Raw genomic sequence first — 16971 nt, forward strand, 5'->3', positions numbered from 1 at the left:
TTATGCTTATTATCATCATTAACATAGTGAAACATTGTGCTTGTTATAAAAAAAAAAAATAAGAAAAGAGAAAGAGAGAGATATGTGTGTTGTTCTTTTTTATTTGTAACTGGCTTTACAAAATTATGCTTTAATAAATTATTGGAATTATTGTCCTCGATTTTATGTTGTCTTTGGGCATTTATTTTGACACACAAACAGTGGTGGAAAAATTCAATTTTTTTTTTGCACTGTAGCTACATAGGCCTACTTCTACTCAATTTAACCCTTTATCAGGCAAAGAACTCTATTTGGTAACTTCAGGTAATATTTCGAGAAAAAAGTTGCAAATTTACTAGATTAAAGTGGAAAATTTACAAGAAAAAAGTCACAGATTTAAGAGATTTAAAGTGGCAAATCTGCGCAAAAAATTGCAGATTTACAAGAAAAAAAGTGGGAAAAAAACAACTTTTTTCTCGCAGATTCACCACTTTAATCTCACAAACTTTTTTCTCAAAATATTATTTTCGTATGTTTTTTTTTTACACATTCTGGCTGTATGTAATATCCTCCAATATTCTCTAGGGTTGAAATTTGGAATTTGCACGTATTTCAATGAGTGTCCTATTAAGGGTTAAGGTACTTTAATATCTCCAGTACAGTTCAGAAGATAACAATATACTTACAAATTAAATATACAGGAATGTTAACAGGTGTAGTACTTTCCCAAATACTTTCTCTTCATAGTAACTATACCTGTTAACAATCCTGGCTTTGGTCCTTAAAGTCATGGATTTGTGTGAAATAATGCTAAAAAAAAATAAGCTTAAACAAAAACCTATTTCATGAATGATTTAAATTAAGGATTTGTGAACATATTATTCTCATAAAATTAGTATTTTAGAGCAAAGTGGAACAAAAATGGGACAATTTGACGTCAATGTTTTTTTTCATTTTTTTTTTCCATTTAAAGAACTATTTTGAAAAAGGTTGCACATACAAACAATTGAATACAGAATAGCAGACAGGTGCTACAACATATAAACACCTTCTAATGCACAACATGGGTCAAAAATGACCTGCATTCATTCCCCATGTTATTTCATACTGGCTGTGTGTTTGAATATATAATAATAATAATAATAATAATAATAATAATAATATGTAATTGTATTACAACAGATCATTATAGACATTTTTCCTTTCATACTTTATGGAGAAAAATAGCTTTTGTATTATTACATCAAGTTTACACACATGGGTCAATAATAACCTTGTGCATTAGAAGCATAGTGATACAAAAAGTGATTCACTAAATTTGAGTATATGTGTAACTATGTTTGTCTTATTTTGAAGGTTTAACTTTAAAATAGTTGTTAGAACCACCAGATTACATTGGAAAATCACATATTTTAACATTTGAGACTTATTAGAGCCACCAAATAATAATTTCCATAGGAAAAAAACACCAATTTAGCAAAATAGGATAGTTAATATTTGTGTCTTCTTTGTCAGGTTTTAAACTGGTGACAACATATAAACACCTTCTAATGCACAACATGGGTCAGAAATGACCTTGTGCACTAGAAGCAAAGTGATAAAAAAGGGTTTTTATTCAAAAAGTAAGAAATGAAAACAAAAAATTAGGACGTATGATGATCAAAAACAAGTTTTTTGAGGGAAAAGCTGCAATACTGAATGATAAAATAAATTGCAAAGATATAGAACATAAAAACTTAGTCGGGTCACTTGTGCATCAATCCATGTTGTGCATCAAAGGGTTAAATACATTTGAAATATATTTATAATATATATATATATATATATATATATATATATATATATACACCACTCTGAGTGGTATATATAACGAGTACTTTTACTTTTGATACTTTAAGTACATTTTGTACTTATACACATGAAAGTTCTGAATGCAGAACTGAGAGGAACCATTTTTCCGCATTTTTTTTTTCACTTCTGCACTTTTTACGCATTGAATGCAGGCTTTTTACTTGCAACTGAGTATTTCTTACAGTGCTTTTTAAAAATACTTTTACCTGCTGAACTTCTTGCGTGACTTCCTACAAACAAAAAAGTATTATTTGTTTCTGATTTATAATTTTATATTGAACTTCATTAATTTTATTGGAGATAGCAAATTCATGTGGAAAGAGCCATGTTGCTTTCCAGTTAATGTCAGAAAAAGAGGAGGACACAGTGCTTTTTTGATACTAAATACTACTAAATTTACTAAATGTTCTTTTTATTGAAGTTAAATATATTTTTTGACACTTGCCATTATAACATTTCTGGTATTGTATCTATTATGTTTGTTTTATTTGCACTTTTCTGCATTTTTTTTTACTTCTGCACTTTTACGCCTTGAATGCAGGCTTTTTACTTGCAACTGAGTATTTCTTACTGTGTTTTAAAAAAAAAATACTTTTACCTGCTGAACTTCTTGCGTGACTTCCTACAAACAAAAAAAGCTCACTGACGTACACACACACACACACACGCCTTCCTCTCCTTTGTCCTGTGCGTAATGAGCGTGCGTCTGCGTCAGGATTCAGCGTTTGGTTCCTTCTCGGCAGCTTCACTTCTCGTGTTTCGGAAGACCTAAAAAACATTTCCTGCTTTTGCGCTCACAGATTTATCAAACTTTCCAAACGAAAGGTGCGAGGAACAACACCTGGAATAACTGTGTGATGATGGATTCTCGGGTTTCTGCCGCTTTTCTGCTGCTCGTCTTCGGTTTGGCGACAGTTTTGACTCAGTCTTCACCTGGTAAAGGTAAGAGTTGGAACCAGTGACTCTGCTGATTGAAGGACTAATGGCTGCTTAAAAAAAACACACCCCTTAACTTCAATTCATGGGTTTTAGCTGCCTCATTAGTTTTATGAGGTCTTAAGTAAAACCTAAATGATACAAATCAGGTTTATTGGGACTTTTCCTTCACCCTGAATTACATTTTCCAACTTTTTTAGGACATAAATGTTTAATCTATCTTGTGTTTTACACTTTTTGTTGAATAATTGGAACAAAACAACACATAAAGCAACTTAAAAATTAATTTTAGCTGTTTTTGTCCTGAATTTTGCTTCCATTGTTTGTATCTTCTGGTTTAAAATGACTGAATAAAGTTTGTTTTCCTAGTTATACAGGTAAAATAAACAGTGAATGTTTGATATCATTGTGCTTCATGTTTAGTTTCATATCTCTGTGTATTGTTGAAACCTCTCAGCAGGAACAAAGAGTCCTTTTTCAGCTCACATCCCCCCTCAGGTTCTTTTTGTTTCAGAGTAAAGAAACCTGCATTAGTAGCTACAAACAAACCCAAAACACCAGAATGAGTCTTGTTTGTTTACACCTCATTTTTGTACAGGAACATGGCTACACTTGTACAAGCCCAGCTGTTGTTCTGTGCAGTCTGCTGATAATAACATGACTGGTTTTGCAGCCTGTGTGTGTTTACTCCCCTTACAGTGTCTCCATGGAAAACGTCCCAGGAGGATTAGCAATGGTTACAAAAACCACCATGAGCTCAGGCCTCGTTTTAATCTGCTTCTCACAGAGTTCTCAGCTAATAATAAGAGCATTTTCTCTGTTTATACGGCTGGAAAACGTCCTGTTGACTGAGTTCACTCCCTGTGGATTATTTTGGGTGTTTTAACTGAACTGATTTTTTTTTTTTTTTTACACAGCATGCGAGGCCAATAATGGCACGAGCTGCGAGATCTGTCTGAAGAATGTGTCGGTAGGTCCTGTTGTCTCAGTTTGGCTCATTTAAATAGTTTTCCTGTGTTTGTGTGATGCAAAAAGCTGTGTTCTAGCTGGAGGAGTTATAGCCCGACTCCTCCTCCTCCTCCTCCTCCTCCTCCTCCTCCTCCTCCTCCTCCTCCTCCTCCTCCTCACCTGTTAGACTGGTTTGAGGAGTCACTGAACTGTCATCTATCCCACCCTCCTCCTCCTCCTCCTCCTCCTCCATTTTCTAACTCGTATGTATCATGTAACTGCCCTGAATACCTCCCAGAGTACTGTTTGTTCTAATAATAAAGAGATCTTTAAGTGTTTGTTGAGAAATACATTGAGGAAACCTTTAAAATTAAATTATCTGACTCCAACACAAAATCCTACCAGAGATGTTACTGGAGACACAGATTTTGCAACAAACATTTCCACATAAAATATATATTTTTGTGATAATAGAGTCTTACTCTAAGTAGAGCAGAGAAAATTTAAGCAGATGGAGTAAATGTATTTAGTTTACCAACAATATTTGTGTGTGTGTGTGTGTGTGTGTGTATGTATATGTATGTGTATATATGTATGTGTATATATGTATGTGTATATCTGTATATGTATAAGTGTATGTGTAAATGTATGTATATATGTATATGTATATATGTACGTATGTATATACGTATATGTGTATATGTATGTATGTATATATGTACGTATGTATATACGTATATGTGTATATGTATGTATATATATATGTGCGTGTGTGTATGTATATATGTATGTATATGTATGTGTATATATATATATATATATATATATATATGTGTGTGTGTGTGTGTATGTATATGAGTATATATATGTGTGTGTATGTATATATGTATGTATATTTGTATGTGTCTGTATATATATGTATGTCTCAAAGCATGATTAATCTATAAATGCAAAGAGAGAAGTTACATACACAGGTAGTGAATTACACCAAAAGATAGTGACCTACGTCCACAGAGACAGAATAACAGATTATTCTAACAGCTCTTTAAGTGTTTTTGGTCTGTTTTTATTTTTTCCAGTGTTTGTGGTGTATCCCAACCAAGTCTTGTGTAACGTACCCTGTGAGGACCATCCTGCCCCCCCACGCTCTCTGTCCTCTGAATGATGCTCGCTGGGGGCTCTGCTGGAGTAAGACACCACACACACACACACACACACACACACACACACATTCATACCTGCATGGTTCTTTGTGAAGAAATTAAGTATCAAAATTTGTTTAATTATCAATTAGTTGACAATTTTATGAGAAATTCTTTTTTCAGGGCCAGCCCTAATGAACAGATTGACCTGAAGAAAATATGAATATGTGCAGCAGTTTTAGGCAAAATATATAGTGTGCAAATATAGCTATTGCTACTACTATAACTAACTAATATATCACAGCATGAAAGGTGTGAAAAAATACCTCGCCTTTATTGGATAATATTGTAAATATATAAGCCTTAGCTGACTCCATGAGGTCAAAAAAATGCTGCTTACACATTAACATAAATGATTAAACACTATAGATTTAAGTTTATATGTTTCCTTTTGCTTCTGTAGAATCCAGGACTTATACTTATGTCTTTCTGACCTTTATGTTTGACTTTATAAAAGTACAATCACAATCAAGTGATATTACACGTGTTTAAGAGCGGTCAGTTACAGTCACCTTGTAGTAAACATACAGAGATTAGAGTGGTTGGAGTGGTTACGTCAGAAAAGAAAAGGTACAGCATATGTTTTTTCCTATCTTGAAGGTAGATCTGAATAACTTCCTCATTGTTTCTCCGTCTCCAGTGAACTTCCAGACGCTGATTATCACGCTGGCTGTGATTGGTGGAATTCTCATCATCGCCCTCCTCGTCTGTCTGTTCTGCTGCTGCAAGTGTGAGAACTTTGGGTAAGTGACAGATAGATAGATAGATAGATAGATAGATAGCATACACATATTAATGTGAAATGGGTCTTAAATTGTATTCTTTATGGTCTTAAAAAGTCTTAAAAACTCTAAAATCCAATAATTTGAATTTAAGGCCTTAAAATGTCTAACATTTTCTCTTAAAGTCTTAAATGTCCTAAATACGATTTTGGAAGGTCTTAAAAATGTATTAATGTTACTTTTATTTAATGCATAATAGCATAATGCATGCATACACTTCAGTCTTGCTTTTAAATGTTACAATTTTTACTTTTAACTAACGAATTAAACAGTTAGAATTTAAAACAAGAATTCTAAACAAATATTAATATTATTATAAGTTCACAATTTGAGGCTTCTGGTGTTTTTTAGTTAGGTTAAGCATTTTTTATTCCAATGTGAAAGAGCTGTGAACAAATTAATTTACTTTGCAAGTAATTCCGGGCCGATTTTCTTTCATGTCTTTTGTACTTTTTTTGGCAGTCTTAATGTGAAATGGGTCTTAAATTGTATTCATTATGGTCTTTAAAAAGTCTTTAGATTAGACGTGTTGAAACCTGCAGAGACCTTGTGTTGCTGGAGTGGATCATCTGGAATATTGGAAAAACAAATTGAGTCTCCACATGCTTTACATATTCAACTATTTGCATTTTAACAACCTCTACTTGCAACGTCTCTTGTCCTCTCCTCTCTGGTCTGTGAAAACAGCCTACAGCTACAGTTTTTCTCAGTGAAATCATTCATGGCTTCCTAGTTGCACTGAAGAGAGCAGAATTTTATATTTGTAACAGCATCTAGTAATTCCAAACCATTTATTTTTTGCATTGTTTGAAATTAGGCCCGCAGAATGGAGTGGTTTTGACACAAATATCACAATTTTAAGCTTTGTTTTGTTTTGTAATCTATGATCCATTCAAGGACTGTCGGAAAGTTCAAATTTTGACGATAATGCGGGTGTATCTTTGGCAAACTTTTGAAGGAAACATTTATATTTCAGACCAACCGGCGGATGTTTTTAATGCTGTTAAACAGTTTATTTTAGGGTGTTTGACCACCAAGGTTATAATAGTTTTGGATTTTTCATCAGTTTTAGTTTTAATTTCGTCGTGAACTTTTGTTTTCAAATTCAGTTAGTTTTAATTTGTTTTTTAGAGTGAGTTACCTAGTTTTAATTAGTTTTAGTTTTTTGGAAAATGCTTAGTTTTAGTTTAGTTTTTATTAGTTTTAGTTTAGTTTTTATTAGTTTTAGTTTTTTTGTAATGGGGTATTTGTTGGGTGGCAGATTCAAAAAAGTCACAATAAATGTTTCCTTTATTTCCTTTGTCTGATCCATCTCAGCCCCAATAAGTTTATTAAGTCATAAAACCAGATAGATGAAATAGATTTCATATCAACCAAAAAGGTTTACGTATGAAAAAAGTTGACAAAGAAGAAAACGAAGGACATTTTCACTATAATTTTAGTTAGTTTTATAACCACAAAATACAGTTTCAGTTAGTTATAATTTTTTTTAGAACTCTCATTTTTATTTTTATTTCAGTTAACGAAAATGTTTTTCCAATTCTAGTTTTTCGTTATTTGGGCTTTTAACATTATGCTACATACAAAATGCACAATTTACCTATGAATTCATTAGACATGAGGCATTAACAAAATAACAAAAAGACTTTTATTTAAATATACTGAATTATCTTGAATGTGAATTATTTCAAAATCACACATTCTGTCAGTAAAAATGTATCTGCAGTAAATGTTTGAACTGTTTTACATGTAGATCAGCTTGTTTGGTTGATTTGCTTCTTGGTTGTTGCACATTTCCCAACCCCGTCTCTCCCACTCCACCCCTTTTTATTCATGCGTCTATAAATATCTGCGTTGCCTCCTGAGATATGAATATCTCACCTAATCACCTTATCAACAAACACCAGGCTGCACAGCTACTCTAGTCAGCAGAGACAGAAAGATGGTTTATAGTTAGAAGCATTTTCTTTAATATTGAGATATTTATCTGTGAGTTCAAGTCTCAAAATAACATTTAAGCTATATTTTAGAGATAGTTATGTTTGGGTATAACTATGGAAAATGGTTATGATTGTTTGAATGGTTAGATAAAGGTACTTACTTAAGGCCACAGAAAGAACTTATAATTTTGTCTCATGATTTTCTTCATACAGTCATTAAAACGATTATTAGACCACCCTTGTTTTCTTTTATTTCTTGTTCATTTTAATGGCTGGTACAACTTAAGTAGTTGTAGTAGAAGTAAGTACAACTTCACTTATTAAAATACCTGACAAAATATAACTGTTTTCAGAGCAAATATTGACACAGCTAAAACCAAATTAGACAACTAATTGACCATTAGCAAAAGCTCCGCCCCTTAGTTACTGTTGCTATGCACGACAAGCTGGCATAGCAACAGTAGCTAGGCTGCCCATTCACAATATTGCTACAAAGATTAAAATAAAATAGGTTTATAGTGGCCTGTTGGGAAGTTATGTTCAACTTTGATATATACAGTCATGGAAAAAATTATTAGACTATTGTTTTCTTGTTTATTTAAATGCCTGGTACAACTAAAGGTACATTTGTTTGGACAAATATAATGTTAAACAACAAAAAAAGCTGACAAGAGTTTAATGTAAGAGCTGATATCTAGACATTTCAATGGTTTTCTTCAATAATAACCACAATCCTTATAAAGAAAACCATGTTGAATGTCTAGATATCAGCTCTTAAATTAAACTCTTATCAGCTTTTTTAGTTGCTTTCATTATATTTGTCCAAACAAATGTACCTTTAGTTGTACCAGGCATTAAAATGAACAAGAAATAAAAGAAAACAAGGGTGGTCTAACCATTTTTTCCATGACTCTATTTTTGGTAATTTTGTTATCTTTTTTGATCATTTTTACATCCATTTTTGGTCAATTTGTTTCTATTTCGATAATTTTGTCTCCTTTTTTTGGTCATTTTTACATCTATTTTTTGTCATTTTGTGTTTTTTTTAAAGTAATTTTTACATCTACAGTCATGGAAAAATTCTTGATAATAACCAAAATCAAGAAAACAATGTTAAATGTCTAGATATCAGCTCTTAAATTAAACTCTTATCAGCTATTTTTGTTGTTTTCATTATATTTGTCCAAACAAATGTACCTTCAGTTGTACCAGGCAGTAAAATGAACGAGAAATAAAAGAAAACAAGGGTGATCTAATCATTTTTTCCATGACTGTATATGATGTCATGTGATTATAATCTGTTTGTACTTTGGGAGGAAATTTCACTCTAATGATGTGACGATAATTTGGCCACATATTGTTAATTTCTGTCATCTTTGTTGTGGTTTTCAGGTGCCTGACTCAAAATACACACTGTATTTTTTTTTTCGTGACCTCTCTAACCATAACTTTGTTCTTTGTGTTTGTGTCAGATCCAAAAGGTTCGAGGCCAAGATGGCGAGAAACGCCGATAAGACCAAAACCAAGCAGGAAGAAAGGTGAGAAATCATTTTGTGGGATTGCGACACAATGTGTGACACAGTTTCCAGCCTGAGCAGGTTTCTCCTTTTGTCCGTGTATGTGATGTATACACTGCAGAAAGGTGTGTCTAAAAACCAGATAAAAACAGTAAATCTGAGGGAAATGATCTTGCTGCATGGACAGATAATTTACCTTGACAAGATTTCTTAAATTAAGATTATTAAATCTAGAAATAAGCATGTTGAACGCTTAAGATAAGAAATTAGCTCTTTAATTTCAACTTTTTTGTCTCATAATTGACTTTTATGTCATAATTTTTACTTTTTATCTCACAATTATGACTATTATCTCATCATTTTTACTTTTTATCTCATAATTTTTACTTTTTATCTCATTATTTTTAATTTTTATCTCATCATTATGACTAGTATGTCATAATTTTTACTTTTTATCTCATAATTTTGACTTATCTCATAATTTTTACTTTTTATCTCATTATTTTGACTTTTTATGTCATTATTTTTACTTTTTATCTCATAATTTTTAACTTTTATCTCGCAATTTTTACTTTTTATCTGCAAAAATGGGGTGACTAAAAACCAGATAAAACACTAAATCTGAGGGAAATGATCTTGCTGCATGGACAGATAATTTACCTTGACAAGATTTATTAAATTAAGATGATTAAATCTAGAAATAAGCATGTTGCATGCTTAAAATAAGAAGAAATTAACTCTTAAAACAAGATACATTATCTAACACTTCTAAATCTAATATTTTCATCTTGGTAAGAAACAAGCAGTGTATCTAAAGTTTGCCCCTGGCTCCTCTGGGTAATAAAAAGCGTTTAAAAAGATGGGACTCTCGGTATTTCACCTGGTGGTGGTTCTCTCATAGGTTCCTATGCATGCCTGAGGCATATTCCTTAATGCCTCACTTTGGGCCGTCGAGTCACTTTTTGGACAAGCATGCAAAGCGGATGAAATGGTTTTTATTTCTTGTGATGATTGATTTCCAGAGAGCTCCTCGGCGCTGTAGTGGGGCCTCTCAGCGAGGGGGTCGCTGGTTCCACTCCGGCTTGCGGCTCCTCTGTGTGGAGTTTGCATGTTCTCCGCGTGTCGGCGTGGGTTCACACCAGGTACTCCGGCTTCCTCCCACACTCCAAAAACACGCTCTTGATTTGGTTTAATTGGTGACTCGTAAATTGCCCATAGGAGTGAATGAGCGCGTGTCTCTATGTGTCAGCCCTGTGATGGTCTGGAGACCTCTCGCCCAATAATGTCAGCTATGATCGGCTCCAGTGCCCCGCGACCCGAGTGCGAATAAGCGGTTAAGGATAATGAACAAATGATTCACTAGTTGTTTTTGTTTTTTAGCATTCAGGCTTGAAAATATGTACAACCAAACATGTGCTATGGCAGCTATTCTCAACCTTGGGGTCGGGACCCCAATTGTCTTTTTGGTGATTTTGTGTCTTTTTTTGGTAATTTTGTGTCTTTTTTTTGGTCATTTTGTGTCTTTTTTTGGTCATTTTGTGTCTTTTTTTTTGTCATTTTGTGTCTTTTTTTGGTCAATTTGTGTCGTTTTTTGGTCAATTTGTGTCGTTTTTTTGGTCATTTTGTGGGGTTTTTTTTTGTCATTTTGTGCCCTTTTTTTTGGTCATTTTGTGTCTTTTTTTTGGTCATTTTGTGTCTTTTTTTGGTCAATTTGTGTCGTTTTTTTGGTCATTTTGCGGGGGTTTTTTGGTCATTTTGTGTCGTTTTTTTGGTAATTTTGCGGGTTTTTTTGGTAATTTTGTGTCTGTTTTTTGGTAATTTTGTGCTTTTTTGGATCATTTTGTGTCTTTTTTTGGTCATTTTGTGTCTTTTTTGGGTGATCTGAACTGTGTGTGTGAGATTGTGTTCAGTGAGTGGGGGTCGCGGACAACATGCATGTTAAATTGGGGATCGCGACTCAAAAAGGTTGAGAACTACTGTGCTAAAGTATATTGACATTTAGTTAAATGGTAAATAGTAAATGGAGTGCACTCATATAGCGCTTTATCCAAAGCGCTTTACATTACACACTACGCTCATTCACCCGTTCACACACACAGGTTGAACTAAATTATGTCCAACAACAAAAATCTTCCTCGATGTATTCTGTATTCTGATGTTACACTAATACTGAAGATGTCCCCAGTCCCACACTAAAAGCTGAAAGTCTTTATCAGTCATAAGTCATATCAAACGTGTTTGATATTATCTCAAGTCTCAGAGACGTAACACAATCACCAACTAATAGATTAGCAGGGGAAAGGTCCCGGTTCAGACTAAAATAGTCAACTTTTCATGTGATAAAAACAGAAACCCTTTTTCAGCTTTGTGAGGGGCATTTAGTGGCGTCTTCTCCACTGAGTCACACACTAGAGCAGCTGGTGCCAAAAGCTGCTTCTCCTCCATTTAGTCAGTTTTTACTAAGAGCATGATGGGAAAAAAATGCTAGTTGTAGTCTTGTAAATAGTTTTCCTGTCCGTCTAACATCTCAGTCTGAGACTAAAAACTCTAAACACTTGTCTTTAGGTGTGAGCAGGTGTGACAACATAGTTTTCCAGGAGTCTTTTGAAAGTCTTCTGATGTATAGGCAGCATAATAGAGCCCCGGGCCAAACAGGCTTAGAAATGACTCAGTTTTCATGTACATAGCAAGACCAAATATACAAATTATAGGAAAACACAAATTGTGTGTTCTTCAGATAAAGTGAGCTTGGCGTGTACTGCTATGTTCTGCAAATACCAAGGAGTTTTGAGAGAGTCTCTTCCATCTCCACCAATGACCTCAGAGGAACAAACTTGACTTGAATTTGCAATTCAAATAGTTATAATCAAGATAAAAGCCAGTCAGTGTGATTATCAGGCTTCATGTTCTGCACTGGTGAATTCATCCAACCCCTCTCTCCACCTCCACACTGCAAAAAAGCCGACTTGTATTTTTTGGCCTAAAACAGTGATTTAAGTTGGTAAAACTTGGAAATATAAATTATTGACATTTAGGGCAACAATGTAAGTTAGCACAACAAAGGAAGCCAGTTGTCTGCTCAAAAACAAGTTGGTGAGTTGTTGTTACTTATATCTTTAAGTTGGGGTTCACAACAAGGGACAATAGTTCTGATAACTCTTATTTCTTTGTTGTGAAATGCGGGAAAGCGGTGAAATTCATTAGCGAAAGCTAGCGGCTAACTGATGCTAGCGGTTAACTGATGCTAGCGGCTAACTGATGCTAGCGGTTAGCTGATGCTAGCGGCTAACTGATGCTAGCGGCGCTGCTTGTTACAGCTACAAGAGTAGCCATTAGCGTATCAATGCTAACTCAAAATTGTGGTCACAACATTAGCTGACATTCATAGCGGCGTTACAATCGTGCCAGAGAAATTCAGAGTTGAGCAAACTCAAAAACAAAACTTAAAATATTTAGTTTAATTGTCCAACTTAAAAAAAAGTTTGTTGCCTTGAAATTTTGAGTTCACCCAACTTTTCTTTTTTTGCAGTGCACCACTGTTTTCAAGCTCATTTTCAGGTTTATTAGCAGACAAAGCTTTCTCTTCATAAACAGAAAACATACACTTCCTCTTCTATGCTGCTTTCCCGTGCTGAGGTTTATTTCCTGCTGTACTCTGGTGACATTTTGTTACCATGTACACAGTCTTTTCAACCCGTGTGTGATGTTTTTTTGTGGCACTGTAGACTGATCAGCTGTAAACTGTAATTAAGATTAAAGTTAAGATTTCCTTTTTTAGTCCCACAATGGGGCAATTTCCAGAGTAACAGCAGCAAAGTGGATAGAAAAATAATAATAATTTATTGGTAAACAGCAGAATAAACTAGAATCAGTGGTGGAAGAAGTATTCAGGTTCATTACTTCAGTAAAAATATTGATACCAAACTGCAGAGTTACTCCACTACAAATACAAGTCCTGTTTTAAAAATTTACTTCAGTAAAAGTACATAAGTATCATCAAAATGTACTTAAAGTATCAAAAGTAAAAGTACTAGTTATGCAGAATGAACCCACTCAGATTGTTAAATATATTCCAAATATATTGTTGTATTATTATCATTGGTGCATTTATGTAAGAAGCATTTATTGTTTTATCTTGTGTTAATAACCAGATATAAACACTAAATCTGAGGGAAATGATCTTGCTGCATGGACAGATAATTTACCTTGACAAGATTTCTTAAATTAAGATTATTAAATCTAGAAAAGAGTATGTTGACACATAAAATAAGAAATTAACTCTTAAAACAAGATCAATTATCTAACTCTTCTAAATCTAAAGTTTTTTTTTTTATCTTGGTAAGAAACAAATAATCATCAGGTCACTCTGCTCGGGCCAGTTCATCACTGCTGGCAGCTTTAATTTATCTTGTTTTAAGAGTTTATTTCTTATTTTAAGCGTACAAAATGCTTATTTCTAGGTTTAATCATCTTAATTTAATTTATCTGTCCATGCAGCAGGATCCTTTTCCCTCAGATTTAGTGTTTATATCTTGTTTTAAGACACACCTTTTTTGCAGTGCAGGACACCTGACGCACCAGCTGCCCTTGTTGTATTGTTGGTTATGAGCAATATCAGTTTCATTCATAACACGCCACAAAAGCACACGTCAAACTGTCGCAGGCTACCCAAACTGGTTTTGTGGCCACATGCCATTGGGGAGTGTTTCACAGTGGGAAAGATATTATCAGTTATAGCGTTGCTCAGAGGAGAATGTTTTTTGTCTTACAGGAGAGCAGAAATGAAGCAGAGACATGACGAAATCAGGAATAAATATGGTAAGATCTCTCACCCTATATTCTGTCTTTTATTTATTTATACATGTGTATATGCTAAACTGCAAAATAAGATTCCTTTTTCTTGTTTACACTTGACCGTGATAAGAAATGGTTTGTTTTGGAAAATCTGCCAAAGGTTGCATGAGAAGAATGATACCACTCATGTTTTTACAGTAAATATGAAGTTAGCACCAGTAGCTGGTTAGCTTAGCTTAGCACAAAGAATGGAAACAGTAGGAAACAGCTAGCCTGGCTCTGTCCAAAAGTATATAAGAGTCCACCTACTAGTAGAGATGTAAATCACAAGTTTTTTATCATGATACGATATTATATTGATTCTGTGGATAATGATATGATATTTGCACATATTTTTCAAAATCTGCAACATTACAATTTCGATTTAATAATATCAGGGGCAATAACATGTGCCCATTTCACACAATCAGTTAAATTTATATCAACTTAACTAAAAAATATGAAAAAAACTTATTTATTTCTGAGCTCTGACAGACATTTAAATAAAAATCCATCTATTAATTTTAATAATGACAATAAATATAAAGTGGGATTTTCAAAATAAAAGCATTTCTTAAAGATGCTGAAATGTAAAAAAAAAATCGATTAAGGCTGTCAATCAGTTCGAACAAATTAAGTAATTGTTAATTCAGTAGGCAGTGTGCAATACACACTGATTGAGAATGAACTATGTAGAACATAAGTAATACATTTTGAAGACAGCCATTTTTTTTGCCAGGCTAAGTAACTTCCTGGTTGTCTGTAAAACTAACTTGTGGGGTTTTTTTTACACTTAAATGACATATAATGTAAAAAAAAAAAAAAAAAAAAAGCATGTCTTTTCCTAAATTGGACCAAAGTAATGACAATAAATTGGTCTTAAATGCTGCAGTTTTATTTCTTTTATTTATGTCAACACAGATCTACTTAAAACTACTATTAAGTAATAATATGTACTAAGTCAAAGTCACATTTATCTAACAGACATGAAAATCTCTTTGATTCTCTCCTCTAACTCTCAGCAAGAAACACAAGTACACACATATCTCAAAATCTGAAATGTCCCTTTTTCAAACGATGCTTGTCTTGACTTGTTGTGTTCCTTCTCTTTCAGGTCTAAAAGGACCGAATCCATACTCCAAATTTGCCTGAGACGATCTGTGAAGAGATTTACACCACAACCGGACGGCTGTTTATCCCTGAACTTTGACCTCTCACACAACAGATATCAACAATCTATCTCCAGGTTTTAGAAGTGCACCTTAAAAAATAATGGAAACTATGACTAAGATGATTTCAGAAAGGTGACAGTAACTCTGTCTCGTCTGGCTTCTTCCAGCCAATGAACAGGAATGTTGTGTTCAATGACCTAAGAGGCTTTAACTGAAGGCTAGAATAGACACAAAGCAGGTAGAAGTATTCTTATAGAGTATAATTGATCCTGTAGCATCAGTCTACATACACATTTATTAGGTAACTCTTTAGTTTTATTGTACTGAATGGACAAAAAATCCAGTTTGGTTGCTGAACAAATCTTTTTTTTTTTTTCTCAATAAAATCTGTTGCATCTGCAAATTTTCAGATTTCATCTGTTTTGCTCCTCTGAATTGCTGCTGATTTTAGAGACTTTAGGATATGTTTGTATTATGTCTGATTTTTTCTTTTGTTTCATATTAATACTTTTTTTTTCGAAACATAGGAGGCCATTTTTATTGTGTTACAGCTGTATCTTCCATTGACATTTTTTTTTAACATATTAGGTTTGGTTGAAAATGAAATCTTAACCTTTCCATTTAAACTTAAGTTGATGGGTTTTTCCTTAAATTGGATTGAAATCTGATTTATTCTATATTTGCCTGTATATCCAGCATAGATACACAAGCCAAATAAAAGCATTTGGAATAATATTTAACTTTAGTGGTGCTTGGCTTTTATTGTTTGTTTTGCCTGTATTGTTCCTTTATTAAAACCATGTTTGCCTTAAATGTTATGTCTTGATTTATTCAAAAGCTAAAGCTCATTGATTAAACCTGTAGTGGTTTAAAACTTGTCCAAGTCCTCACTTTGACAAGTTTAAATGCTAAAAAAAAACAATCACTTTTCAAAGGTTTTAAGAGGCAGAAGGCTGACACCTGCTGTGTGAGAAAAAGGACATTTTTATGATTTGTCCTAACTGTTGCAATTTGGGACATTTTGTATCAGCATTTATCCTTGGCATAAATTAATTCTGACATTTAAAAAATAAAACAATGATAAATCAACAGAGGAAATTTACAAATGACATGACTAAAGGAAACTGGTGACCCAAAGTGGTTAGAAATTACTATATTGTTGGCATTAATGTTTACATTTCTTAAAATGTTTATGAAGAGTAAAGACATTTATATATGGTTGAATACGATTTTTGATTGCAAAATGTAAATTTATTTGGGTTTGGGCAGTATGTCGCTGCAGCTTTTAAATATGTATATAATAGTTAAAAATGGTTCTTTTAATAAATAATATTGCACAGGAGCTTCAGGGTGATGGGGGTATTCTACACCCAGTTTAATCAATCAGTTTACATTGTATTTGCACAAGTAGTGCAGGACGCTGAATTCAAAAATAATTATTTAAAATATATTAAAATATTGAAAACCAAATGCAGTCAGCTGCCTGATATTGCAGTATTTTTTGTGTGACGTCTCAGAAATAAGAAAGATAATGAACTGTCTGAGTTATAACTTGTTTCAGCTTTCACATGTCATCTTAAATAATATTTGTTTTATAGGAATTAACTGAGGAATTTACCTTTACTAAAAAAGATCCGTCTCGACATTAACATTTTTCCCAGTTCTCAATTGAAGACCTCTAAAAAGGCTCCACAGTCATCTGAGAGGAATCGTCAAAACTGCTTGTACCAATAATATATATATATATATATATATATATATATATATATATATATATATATATATATATATATATATATATATATATGATA

The 16971-nt window shown here is 33.2% G+C and overlaps 1 protein-coding gene across 1 annotated transcript; it reads left to right on the forward strand.

Moving 5' to 3' along the window:
- The first annotated feature begins 2515 nt into the window (after positions 1-2515).
- pttg1ipa (PTTG1 interacting protein a) lies at positions 2516-15973 on the forward strand. Its single transcript, XM_059353442.1, has 7 exons — positions 2516-2772; positions 3684-3736; positions 4794-4902; positions 5557-5659; positions 9111-9176; positions 13927-13973; positions 15103-15973. Exons 1-7 carry the CDS (start codon positions 2688-2690, stop codon positions 15138-15140), a joined length of 501 nt encoding a protein of 166 aa, XP_059209425.1. The 5' UTR covers positions 2516-2687; the 3' UTR covers positions 15141-15973.
- Positions 15974-16971: the final 998 nt, after the last annotated feature.

Source organism: Centropristis striata, chromosome 16 (assembly GCF_030273125.1).
Source record: "Centropristis striata isolate RG_2023a ecotype Rhode Island chromosome 16, C.striata_1.0, whole genome shotgun sequence".
Classification (NCBI taxonomy): Eukaryota; Metazoa; Chordata; class Actinopteri; order Perciformes; family Serranidae; genus Centropristis; species Centropristis striata.